This window comes from Oncorhynchus mykiss, chromosome 1 (genome assembly GCF_013265735.2).
Source record: "Oncorhynchus mykiss isolate Arlee chromosome 1, USDA_OmykA_1.1, whole genome shotgun sequence".
In the NCBI taxonomy this organism is placed as follows: Eukaryota; Metazoa; Chordata; class Actinopteri; order Salmoniformes; family Salmonidae; genus Oncorhynchus; species Oncorhynchus mykiss.
In genome coordinates, this window is record NC_048565.1 from 17,262,844 (window position 1) to 17,276,098 (window position 13,255).

A 13,255-nucleotide genomic window follows, 5' to 3' on the forward strand; every position below is an offset into this window, starting at 1 on the left:
TTCACTTTACATTTGATATGATTTTCTTGTCATTTGTTAACAAGAAGATTAACTATAATTTAATCAAACTGCTCAAAACTGATAACTACGGAACCAAAATGATGTAGTGCCTAGTTAAAGTATATAGTTTGATAACTGCTGAACACTGTACATTTCTATATTTTTATCTCAAATGTATCAATTTGACATCAATTTATGTTGGAAGGTAAACCAAACTTGGATGTAAATAACACACCATCTCTCTCCATCAGCCAGTGCTCTTCAAGAGTCACTAAGGCTGTGTATACACAGGCAGCCAAATTCAGATTTTTCTTTTTACTAATTGGTCATTTGACCAATCAGCTCTAATCACATACGATTTTTTTTTAGCGCTGATCTGTTTGGTCAAAAGACGAATTTGTGAAATAAAGGTCAGAAATGTGCAACCATTTTGTAATTGTATTGTAGTGTACAATGCACTGCTGAAATACCTATCCCACTTATCTGAATTTCATTGATACACTGTAAGCAGAGAGACGGCGATACAGTATCAGTTGACAAGTCACGTAAAAAAAAGTGATATTGTACAACGTTACATGGGGCATTCAACACATGCTACGTTTTTACAGTTGCCAACTGCTTTACAATACTCCAATGTCTGATGATTTGTTCTACGTATGTACTGTATAAGGATAATTAAACTGTAAGACTGACATTTTTCTCAACATGCTCACAACCTGCCATTGGATACAAATTATACAACATTGTGCATGTCAAGTTATAGTCCAAAACTGAATGGAAAAATATATTTACTCTCTACTATTTATTATATTCAGCACTCCAAAAACAACAGTTTTGAAATGTGTATCTTATATTTTTATATTGGATTAAATGGTAGTTAAAATGACTAAATTGTGAGTCTATCATTATCTGATGTATTGGTGACAAAACAAAATGTTGTCATGGTATTTCACAGAAAACTGATTTTGCATGATTGACTCAGCGGTGAAAAATGTGTGAAACCTCAATGAATGCACAATCAAAGGTTCTGAACATAATTTAGTGGATATTACAAGTGTTTAGAGTTTTGTATTTAGACTTTACAAAATACACCAGTTATGCGAAAGATGTCCCAAAGTGATTGAAATGACCGGTATTGTAATCTCAGCGCATCCTAGCGGTGAACAGCAGCAGCGCATGGGCTCAGCACAAACCCGACAAACTGAAGTCGAACACAGCGCACGACAGGACATTTCCATCTGGTGCAGAGGTCAACATCTTTCAGCACGGGGAAAGGCACCATATGTTGTTCAATAGTTAGAGGTCGATAGGATTGATTGATGAGTTTATTTTGTCATGAACGGGGCAGTAATGCCTTTGACCCACTGCTACATTTACAAATAATTCCCTTTGCATACAGCACGGTGCTAGAAGATGGCGGAGTCAGATGGTGGGGATTTCGCCTCGAATCGTCCACAGAACAGGTGAGGATGACAATGTAGTGGGGAAATCAATATGGGAAAACTGTATTTTGACCAAAGGGCAGCTAAGAATACGGAATGAATGAGATAAATATGATAAATATGGGGGGGGCATTCGGTTGGATCATTAGGACACTGGTAATTTTTTTTGCATTAATATTCACATCGTTGCAGATTGATTAATTCACTGTACATTGTAGTCTACAATGGAAGGCTGTAAATGTTTCCAATGACAAGGTATCGAGTAAGAAGGAATGTTAGGAATATGTTTGTCAATCTCTCGTAACATTTACATTCATAGTTAAAGTTTAATCTAGCAGGTGCAACGGCGCAACACGGTGCATAGTCCCTTACTTTCGAGAACCAATACATTAACTGTCTCAAGGGTTCTCAGCACCCTTTAACGTTACCAATGGGACCATGTGAACTACAATCCAGACGCTTTGTTATAACGTTTAAAAACGTCAAGATTCATAGATTGCGAGACGGTTTTCGAAACATATCGAATTTACTCTTATGAAAAAGAGTGCTGTCTGAGTACAGTATAACACCAGTATTCTGCAAATACTTAATTCCAAAATAACGCAGTTTTTTTGGAAGCAGTAATTTTGCAGTGTAACCAGTCTAATGCAGTTATTGCACTTCTACTGCAGTTTCAAAACTGCAATCTTTTTTGTAAAGGTATCTTTCATATCAGTGAGAAATAATATTTCAAATAAAAAAATACACACTTACTGTAGCAGGTCAGATCCATACTGCTGTGTGTCTCCAGCTGACTAACTACATTTCTGCAACACTTCCTTTAGCTAGCTAGTTTGCTGTTGCTAACTAATTTGTCCTGGGATATAAACATTGGGTTGTTATTTTACCTGAAATGCACAAGGTCCTCTACTCTGACAATTAATCCATAGATAAAAGGTTAAAACGAGTTTGTTTCTAGTAATCTCTCCTCCTTCAGGCCTCTTCTTTGGACTTTAAATGGCAGTTTGCAACCAACTATAAGGTGCATTACCACAACCGACTGGAGTGTGGACTTCAGTTAATCTTTCAATCACCCACAAGGGTATATGCTCCTAAAAACAATGAGATGGGAGAGGCGGGACTTGCAGTGAGTTCTATTTTAGCGCCTGGCTACGCAGATGCTTGTGATCAGTGTGGGTGCAATGATTAAATAACATGTATGTGTACATTTATTTTGCAGCGCACGTGACGTGGGTGGTGTTTTCAGCATGTTACACACAGGTATTCCAGCAGGCTAGATAGCTAATTAGCACAGGTTGTCGCCTCTGTCTTCCGTAAAACAAGCACTGTAACATGGAGATATGGCCGTGTGGGAACACTAACCCTATAAAGGTGTGTAGGTATGTAACCTTTTGTTTTTTGAAAATTAATTCTCACTGATATGAAAGACTACTTATGTTTCCAAAACCGTAGCGCAAGCGATGCATGTTAACGTTCAGAGCGAGCATCGGGGGCTCTTAAAACTCCCCCAGCCAAAAGATATCTTCATGAATAGATGCTAATGGTAGCTGGCATCTATGAATGGGCTACATACTAGTCCCTATCTTGTCAGCATCAAATAAGCATTTTTATGGCTAGGCTTATTGAATTTAATCCGCTCCATTTTGATGATACATCTTAAAAATACATTGGAAACATCTTACAGATATATATAAACAACTTTTCAGTGGTGGCTTTGATCCATGGAGAAGGTCATATCCTCACTCAAAATCTAGTGACATTAAAGTGGCCTGACAGTGGTGAACAATTAAAGATGTTCTTTCGTGTTTAAGGGATATCATCATTAACACAGGTTGAATAGAAAATAAAGCTTTTTTCCCCCATGAAGCAGCTGAATAATTCAAGAGAAAATAGTTGGGAGGAGGGTAATGATGCAGCTGCTGGGAAAAACGGATGGAAAAAGTGCAGGAGAGCAAGAGCTCATTATTGTCACTGATGCTACAACAACATCAGTAAACTGACAAGCATCCTAGAAGCTTAAAGGTAGACTCAGCGATATGGCATAGATGCAAAAAGTAAACAGCATAGTGGATCAATTTCTGCAACAACTAAGAGCGTTGAAGCGCGAGGCTCAACTTCTCCATTGTTTTGGTGCCCTGGCTACCATGCTGTGAACAGCGTGAAGCGAACCAGTGCACATACGCAGATGCTTTGTGTGACTGTGTGAGAGCAAAGTCTTGTATCTTGCTCATCTCAATATCGGCGGTGCTGCTCGTGGCAATGTAATTTCGCTGAGTCTAACTTACATTTTTTCTAAAATATCCTATTCTGATACACTGACAGTGATGGGCCTTTTCTCTTGCAGTATGGCTAACAAGAATAGCTCCCTGCGTTGCACGTTCTCAGCCCCAAGCCATAGCACCACTCTCCTACAGGGCTTGTCGGTCCTGCGAGCCCAGGGGCAGCTCCTGGATGTGGTGCTGGCCATCAATGAGGAGCGCTTCCAGGTTCACAAGGCAGTGCTGGCCTCCTGCAGTGACTACTTCAGGTGAGACTGACGCTGTCTCTCCGACATGGCTTCTGCTCTTCATCTCCTTTCCTCTGCACTGATTTGAGACAACTGGACACTGGATGTATTTTTTTGACTGTAGAGATGCACTGACCTGGAAAGAGAGACCCAGGTAAAGTCAAGATATACAAATCAAATCATCATACAGATGTAGAGGTGAAGGGAAGAGTGTTGAGAGACTGTGTTGGTAAATAGGTCTTTGGTGTGAAATAATTGATACATCAAAAGCTTAGTCAGATGAGGTATGGTAGAGAGAACTGAGTAATTGTTGCAGTATGTGGAACTGATAGGTAGGGATATAATAACATTACAGGTGTATAATGTGAATATGTAACTTGTTTCAGGAAACTAGGCGTATGCCGCGTGTCACTACTTCACAGGAGCGCCATTTGAACGTAAACTTATTTTTTTTTAAATCAAATTGTGTTTTTTTGGCAGAAATGCCTTCTTGAACGTGTGAACTTTCATGTACCTTAATAACAAACTTGTATGCCATCTGGAAATACGAATAAAATTAAGTTAGGAGCCTAGTTAGTTTAGCCACGGAAAAAGACAGCAACCTAATCGCTAGCCAAGATTGGTTGAGATGATGAGTGGGCTGGACATGCCAAGAGAAGAGTTCTGATTGGTCTGCCATGTAGCGGGCTTCTGTCTATATCATGAGCTGGTCAGTATGTGTAGGTAATCCTTTCTAGCACAGCTTAAAAAAAAAAAAAAAAAGATATCACGTAGTAGAGCTGCATAAGTGTTGCTCTCCACTTTCTGGAGGACTGAGTTTTGAAATCAGTGGAATTAAGAGTATGATAGCTAAGGAGATGGAAAAAAATCTGGCATTTGATTGCAAATATGCAGACGGAGTTCAAAAGAGAACACACAGAAGGCTGTCTCCGGATTACATCTTCAAACTAAGGGCAACTATGGCATCTGTGACAGAGAGGGAGAAGCGTCCATCCATGTATAGATAGTCTAGCTAGCTATATTTTCAGATATTACATGTTTCTAATTTTGTCAAAGTTGTTTTAATTTCAAGTTAGTGTTCTGTTAGCTAGCTAACATTAGCTGGCTGGCTAGCTAGCATTACATCTATGATCTGTGTAGTAAATTATTCAAATCTCAGAGCCATTTGCATTGCTAGTTATAGCCTAATGTTAGCTAGCTAACATTGAACCTGGTTGGTCAGCTACCTGCAGATTCATGCAGGGTAGTAACGTTATGAGTTGGGATTATGGTTCATTGTTTAGCTATGCAAGTAACCATTGCAATAGAGTGTTCATGATGTCACTGTGACAACTGTCAATAGACGTAGCTGGTAAATTCACTTTATCTACTCCGATTTCCGTGCACTCTCGTCTGAGTGTGCCACAGCGCATAATAACTGACAAATTTCCGAAAGCTCAACACCCGTTGAATATGGCCTGTGTCAGTAAACGTTAGCAAAAAAAAAAAAGCGTAATTAAATTGTTGCCAGCAGCATAGTTGCAGTCACCAACGCTCTGGATAACATAAAAACAGCCAAACCAGCTCTGCTAGGGCGAGTAAAATGGTCAGTGAGCTGTTCTCTCATTTGTGTTTTGAAGTAGCTAGCCAATGTTAGCCCGTTAGCTTGGGTGCTTGACTGCTGTTGTTAGGCCAGAATGCTCGGATCAACCATACTCCTCTGAATTTACGAAAGGACAATCTGACAATGCTCTGAGTTTACGAACGCCCAGAGCACACTCTGGTACTCCAGATTAAATTTACAAACCCACTCGTAGTCTAAACCAGCCTATAGTCTTAATCTTTGGTTGTTTAGTACATAGCCTCACATGTGAATCCTTAAAGAGATGGGTGGATAGTGTGTGAACGACGCTGAATGGGTGTAGACAAAGAGGAGCTCTCCAGTAGGTACCAAAACATTTTCTCAAAAGTGAGGTTACAAGTTTATCAACTTCCAAAGCAGAATTACTTTCCCATTGTTCATCAACTATGGTGTATGATGTACAATTTTCTAGCTGTGAGTCTCTACTTTTATCCAATGTAAAAAATATTTTAAAAACAATTTAAAATGTTGCTATGTAAGATCGAGCCGGTCGGTCACATATGTTTAAATGTATAATCTGATGTTCTCATCCTGATGTTACATGGCAAGTAGAGAGGAGTTGTTGTTCATTGTCTAATTTACCTGGGATGAATATGTTGTTTTGAATGGGAGGAAATCAATAAAACAAGTTTAACAAAATGACAGTTATTTAAATGACTTTCTCACTTGCCTTACAGAGCCATGTTCACTGGAGGCATGAGGGAGTCAAACCAGGAAACCATTGAGCTGAAGGGCTTGTCTGCCCGTGGCCTGAAACACATAATTGACTTTGCCTACAGCGCAGAGGTCACGCTTGACCTGGACTGCATTCAAGACGTACTGGGAGCAGCAGTCTTTCTACAGATGGTCCCAGTCGTTGACCTTTGCGAAGAATTCCTCAAGTCAGCTATGAGCGTAGAGACCTGCCTGAACATCGGCCAGATGGCCACCACCTTCAACCTGACCTCCCTCAAGGAGTCTGTGGACACCTTCACCTTCCGCCACTTCCTGCAGATTGCAGAGGAGGAAGACTTCCTGCACATCCCCATGGAGCGCCTGGTCTTCTTCCTACAGAGCAACAAGCTGAAGAACTGCAGCGAGATTGACCTGTTCCACGCTGCCATCCGCTGGCTGCAGCACGATGAGGCCCGCCGAGCCGGTGTAAACGAGGTCCTCTGCCACGTGCGATTCCCCCTCATGCCCTCCTCGGAGCTGGTGGACAGCGTGCAGACGGTGGACATCATGGTGGAGGACGTGTTGTGCAGGCAGTACCTCCTGGAGGCCTTCAACTACCAGATCCTCCCGTTCCGTCAACACAAGATGCAGTCCCCGCGGACTGTGATCCGCTCCAACGTGGTTTCGCTAATTACCTTTGGCGGGACACCCTACACTGACAACGATCGCACTGTGAGCAGTAAGGTGTTCTATCTCCCAGACATTGCAGCGCGTCAGTTCAAGGAACTAACGGAGATGGAGACAGGATCCAGCCACGCCTGTGTATCAGTGCTGGACAACTTTGTGTACGTAGTCGGCGGGCAGCACCTGCAATACCGCAGCGGTGAAGGGGCAGTGGACATCTGCTTCCGTTATGACCCACACCTGAGCAAATGGCTGCGTATCCAGCCAATGCAGGAGGGGCGTATTCAGTTCCACCTCAACGCTCTTCAAGGACAACTCTACGCCACTGGGGGGCGCAACCGATCTGGAAGTCTGTCGTCCGTAGAGTGCTACTGTCCTAAGAAAAACGAGTGGACCTACGTGGAACCACTAAAACGCAGAATCTGGGGCCATGCAGGAACTCCCTGTGGCGACAAGCTCTACATCTCAGGGGGTTACGGTGTCTCAGTGGATGATAAGAAAACCCTGCACTGTTACGACCCCACGTCTGACCAATGGGATTTCAAATCGCCTATGAACGAGCCCAGAGTGCTTCATGCTATGATCAGTGCCAAAGACCGTGTTTACTGCCTGGGCGGTCGCATGGACCATGTGGATCGCTGCTTTGATGTCCTAGCAGTTGAGTATTATATTCCAGAGAATGACCAGTGGACCACTGTTAGCCCCATGCGAACAGGGCAATCTGAGGCAGGCTGCTGCTTGTTGGATAAAAAGATCTATATCGTTGGAGGGTACAATTGGCATCTAAATAATGTCACAAGCATTGTGCAAGTGTACAACACAGAGACTGATGAGTGGGAGAGGGATTTGCACTTTCCTGAGTCTTTTGCAGGAATTGCGTGTACGCCGATCATACTTCCACAAACCACCACGCAACGGTAATCCTTCGGCCAAAAGAGACAGACAATTTGATTCCATGCATTCTTACTGTTGAGCTGTCAAATTAATACAAACATGGCACATTACATAAACTATTGAAATATTAGTGGTCATTTTGATGTAATGTGGGTGGGTGTGTGTGTTTGAGGGAATAAGTGGAAATAGGAATACTATTTTGCTATAATATACAGTGTATTACTTCATTTTCCATCCTATGGTTGAGGTCCATGTGCTACATTGTAATGAGCAGTTTTAATGGAAAATAAGTGTTAGCTTTCTGGGACAAACTCGCTTTTAGGGTATTTTAAGCAACACTTAAAACACTACCCACAGTCAACCTATTAACTGATTTGCAGGATAGTTTTTAAATTTGTGCCATGCATCAAGGAAGCATGTTTTGATTATTTAATTGAGTATATTCATTCAAATAATAAAAGAAAATGTAAAAAAAAAAATGTTTTACAACATATGGGATGACATATTTGACTGTTTAGGACCATTTGAGAACTAGTGATTGACTTAAGAAGACTCTCCTAATGTTTTATGTTTATTTCAGAACATCTGTTTTTGCTGTGTATGGTGATGTGCTCATTAGGCCGTTCAATTGACTGGAGACGTTTGCACACAGTCATCATAATGAAATGTGTATTCCAAACTGACAAGCTAATATGTCTCTTATGGCACCGTAATCATTTTTTTCAACTCCTTTGTGTAAGTGTGTGAGAACAGCTGTGTTTAGTGCTCCTTTGGTAGGTATATCAGATATATTTTGGTGCCACGTTCTTTATCCAAGCTCCTACATAAAAGGACAACATCAGTGTGAGCACTATGGTAATGAATTTTACCTAGACAAGCGTACTGCTTTCACTTATCCAGTCCTGACAGAACTGTGAATCTCAAAGAGCTGGTCGCAAGGGGCTGAACTTGAAGTAAGGGTCAAAGTAAAGGCATAGATGGAAAGAACAGCACAGCACACAAGCAGTGAAATGTGATTATTTTCCCTAGTGTATTTCTTATTTTAGTACTGTGCAGATGGTAGCATTTTTGTTTTGAGGAGTAGCCTATTTGTGAGGATTTCAGTATTGTATGCAAAACTGATATGGCTTTTACTGATTTTAGACTGTTGGCAATGCTGAGACGAGCTGAATTTTATTTGGAAGCACAACATGGCACTCGTTGAAAAATGTTTGGTTCTGAAAATGTCACCTGTTTGCCTTAGGAACAGGTTTTTTGTGATGTTTTGTCTGTCCAACTCAGAAGCACATAGTTATCTATTAAGTGCATTATAAGTGGAATTCACTGTAATCCAATGAGAATGTAGACTTTTCTGTATCCAAATGTATAACTTTTAATTAAAGGTGTTACGTGAACTGAAAAAGGTATTCAAGTGTTGTCTCAATGGTGGAATGCATCATTTTACAAAGACCTACAAAATGTTAATGGATTGGCAGATTAATGTAAATTGAAGACCAGTTAATCCTTATTCCCAATCGTAGTTCAGGTTTTATTTTCTATCAGTGAAACTGAAATACAAGGCCACACAATGTTTCATCTTATGAGCTTTTATACAGTACTGTAATACAGATGTGAAATGAAGATTGTGCACATTTTTTTGTGATTGGTAATCGGTATAATTGTAATTTCTGTAAGTTTTACAGAACATTCATTTGAATAAGGTATAGAGAGAACCTCTTGCTCCAGAGCTTCATGTTTTAAAAGTGTCAGATGATTTACAGGAGACGACGATTAATAATTAATGTATGGATTATATGGAGGTGCTACTTGACTGCATTTATACATGCATACATACACTGCGAAATACTGTGCAACTCCATCATTGTTAAATGTCAAAGGTCATGACCGAAAGACATGAATCCCAATATTGACTTTCCTGTCAATTATAGGTGTACTGTATCTGGATAACTGATACATTTGGTATATTTCAGTTCAGCTCTGTACATCATGACATTGATACAGTTCCAAGGATGTGATCTATCCACTACAGGTATTTAAACTTTGGTAGAGCAATATCTTGCTTTTTACAACAACAAAATATACAGTGCCAGGCAAAAATTGACACACATACACATTCCAGGGTTTTTATTTGTACTCTTTTCTACATTGTAGAATAATAGTGAAAACATCAAAACTATGAAATAACACATGTAATCATGTAACCAAGAATGTGTTGAACAAATCAAAATATATTTTCTATTTGAGATTCTTCAAAGTAGCCACCCTTTGCCTTGACAGCTTTGCATTCTCTCAACCAGCTTCATGAGGTAGTCACCTGGAATGCATTTCAATGAACAGATGTGCCTTGATAATTTGTGAAATTTCTTTCTTCATGCATTTGTGACAATGTAGGGGTGGTATACAGAATATAGCCCTATTTGATAAAATACTAGGTCCATATTATGACAAGAACAGCTCAAATAAGCAAAGAGAAATGACAGTCCATTATTACTTTAAAACGTGAAGGTCAGTCAATCCGGAAAATGTCAAGAACTTTGAATGTCTAAGTATATTGTGCTGCTCCAGACAGGTAGGTTATCCTCTGTTGATACAGTGCCTTGTTCAGTACCCAGGTCATTGTGGTGTTCAGATGTTAAGTTTCTTTTAATTAAATTTAACTTCAAGAAGTAGATTGTTTTCCTTGTATCAACCTTTCCTATGAAAAATCGGATATCACCGTTTTTGCTCGGTACTGAAATGCTCTATCTTAAACTTGACTGATGTCGTGCTGACATGTACATAGTTTTTGAGTGATCTATCCCTTTAAACAAATGTCATTGACATTTTAGAGTACGTAATACAAATCAAATAGGCCTACACAAGTTAATTATGATTTAATTATGCGACAATGCTCATTTGTATTCCACGAAATGCAATAGAAACATGTACGCGCGTAATGACGACAAAACCATCGTATCCAAGCGTTGTGCGTAAGGTCCCATTGAGAAGAAGAGCAGAAGATGGCGAGTTCAAACAATCCACGTAAATTTAGCGAGAAAATCGCTTTACATAATCAGAAACAGGCCGAAGAGACTGCGGCTTTCGAAGAGGTGATGAAAGACCTAAACATTACTAGAGCTGCACGGGTAAGTGCCTTGTTTTGTTTATTCATTCTGCTGCTAGGCTAGCTAGCTACTGCTGTACTGTCAGTAACCTAAGGTTAGCTAGCTTACGTTAACTGCAGCACGTTTTTATTACAAGTTGTTTTTAGCCAGCTGGTAGTGGCAAACATAAGTGGTCGATTGACTGCCCTCGCAATTAAAGCTAAATATTTGTATTCTGATAACCATCATTGATTGGGGCGTTACTTTGCCAACATTTATAATTTGTTAACCGCAACCATCCCGTGAGCTGTCTTTGATGTTTGCTATGGTAGGGCACCCAGGCAAGCTCAGGTATAACTAGCTAGGTTATTGCTAGCAAGCGCCTGGTCCTATTCATATTCCCATACATCAATCAAAAGATTCCGTGTAGTAAGCTAGATAGTAATTTAACCGCTAGAAATTGCAATGAAGACTGAACATGTTTACCAGTTCGACTCAAACTGGTGCGTTTGACACTAACGGTTTAATTGTTTACCTGTAAACTAAAGCGTCACTTGCTATGCATACAACGTTACCGCTAATGTTGACAAGCCATTTTGACAGAATTCACAATTCAGTTTTGCACGCCATGCAATGGGTTTGCATATTTACAAAGTACCAAACCATCTTTGACAGCACCAAGAATCCCGCAGCATTTACGTGTATATGCATGCTGAGGTTTGACAGATTTGAAACTTCGAAGCCTTGAAGGCAGAGTTGGAGAACATGGGATTTACTTCCTTGTCTTGAAGATGTTCATTATGTGTAATGCAAAGTTGGTTACTGTCAATCAGTCTGGTTTGTATCAAATGTTCATGTTAGCCTGTTTATTCATCCCCATCAAATCAGGCCTTTGGTTAATCCATCCTTCATGCAATTCATTATTAAAGCAATTGGTGATCTAAATCATTCAATAATTATCGAAAGGAGTATGGTGGTGAACCTACCAGTTGTGAATATAATAAAGGAATGGTTTAGGAGTACAGGATATATTTATGTTGTGGTTTTAAAATATGCCTATTTGATTTAAAAACAAATAAAATAAAATGTTTGACATTTAGCGACATCTTCTTTCCTTAAAGCTGCTTTTTATCACTACATTTCAAGCTTCTGCCTCCAATCCTGTGAAATTATTCTCCACTTTCTACCTCCTTTAATCCTCCTCCCTCTTTGCGATTACTTTGTCAACACCTTTGAAAAAAAGGTGATGACATCCGCTCCTCTCACTCAGCCTACTGATCCACTGGTCCCAATCACACAGAACAACCATACGCCTTGTACTCTTCCCTCTCTTCAGATGAAATCCTGCGACTAGTGATGTCGGGCCACCCCACAACCTGCCCACTTGACTCCCTTCTCCAGACCAACTCTGGAGACCTTCTACCATTCCTCACTTCTCTCATCAGCTGACCACTGACTGCATCCCCTATGACTTCAAGATGGCTAGAGTCGCTCCCCTCCTCAAGAAACCAACACTCGACCCCTCTGTGAAACTATAGACCAGTATCCCTAAGTTATTTTCTTTCCAAAATACTTGAGTATGCTGTCTATGACCAACTCTCTCTCTCTCTCTCTCGTTATCTCGCTCAGAACAATCTACTTGACCCTAACCAGTCAAGCTTCAAGGCGGCTCACTCAACTGAGACTGCTCCCCTCTGTGTCACAGAGGCTCTCCGTTCTGCCAAAGCTGACTCATCTGTTCTCATTCTCCTAGATATATCCACTGCCTTGGACACACTGAACCATCAGATCCTCCACTCCTCCCTCTCACGGTTGGGCGTCTCGGGCTCTGCACACTCCTGGATTGCATCCTACCTGGCAGGTCGCTCCTACAAGGTAGTGTGGAGAGGATCTGTGTCTGCACCACATGTTTTCATTACTGGTGTCCCCCAGGGCTCGGTTCTAGGTCCTGCTCTTTTCGCTTTACACCAACTCACTCGGCTCTGTGATATCCTCACATGGTCTCTCCTATCATTGCTATGCAGAAGACACTCAACTATTCTTCTTCCTCCTTTGAGGGGATGTCAGCCAACCACCTCAAGCTCAACCTCAACAAAACAGAGCTGGTCTTCCTCCCTGGAAACGTCTGCCCGCTCCAAGACCTCTATCACGGGTTGACAACTCCACGGTGACCCTCTCCCAGAGTGCAAAGAACCTTGGTGTAACCCTGGACAACAACCTGCCATTCTCTGCAAACATCAAAGCAGTGACTTGCTCCTGCGGTTTCATGCTCTACAACATCCAGTAAAGTATGACCTTACCTCACACGGCGCAGTTCCTAATCCAGACACATTTAATCTCCTGTCTAGACTACTGCAACTCTTTGTTGGCT

At 40.9% G+C, this 13,255-nt stretch overlaps 2 protein-coding genes across 7 annotated transcripts in view; both read left to right on the forward strand.

Annotated features, from left to right (window-relative positions):
• The first annotated feature begins 1,109 nt into the window (after nucleotides 1-1,109).
• Nucleotides 1,110-9,207, forward strand: klhl26 (kelch-like family member 26). 6 transcript variants are annotated; one of them, XM_021568458.2, is made up of 4 exons: nucleotides 1,112-1,249; nucleotides 1,400-1,463; nucleotides 3,787-3,969; nucleotides 6,247-9,207. In XM_021568458.2, exons 2-4 carry the CDS (start codon nucleotides 1,414-1,416, stop codon nucleotides 7,826-7,828), a joined length of 1,815 nt encoding a protein of 604 aa, XP_021424133.1. In that variant the 5' UTR covers nucleotides 1,112-1,249; nucleotides 1,400-1,413; the 3' UTR covers nucleotides 7,829-9,207. The 6 variants fall into 6 exon arrangements, with proteins under 6 accessions (XP_036811634.1, XP_021424133.1, XP_036811604.1 ...); XM_021568373.2 differs by having other exon boundaries at nucleotides 1,142-1,302; XM_036955667.1 differs by having other exon boundaries at nucleotides 1,143-1,275.
• Nucleotides 9,208-10,756: 1,549 nt separating this feature from the next.
• The window catches only part of LOC110494078 (CREB-regulated transcription coactivator 1), a 40,327-nt gene continuing 37,828 nt past the window's right edge, over nucleotides 10,757-13,255 (forward strand). The window contains exon 1 of the mRNA XM_036955861.1: nucleotides 10,757-10,926. Within this exon, the coding sequence (XP_036811756.1) occupies nucleotides 10,801-10,926 (126 nt within the window). The 5' untranslated portion in view covers nucleotides 10,757-10,800. The remainder of the gene's footprint in view (nucleotides 10,927-13,255) is intronic.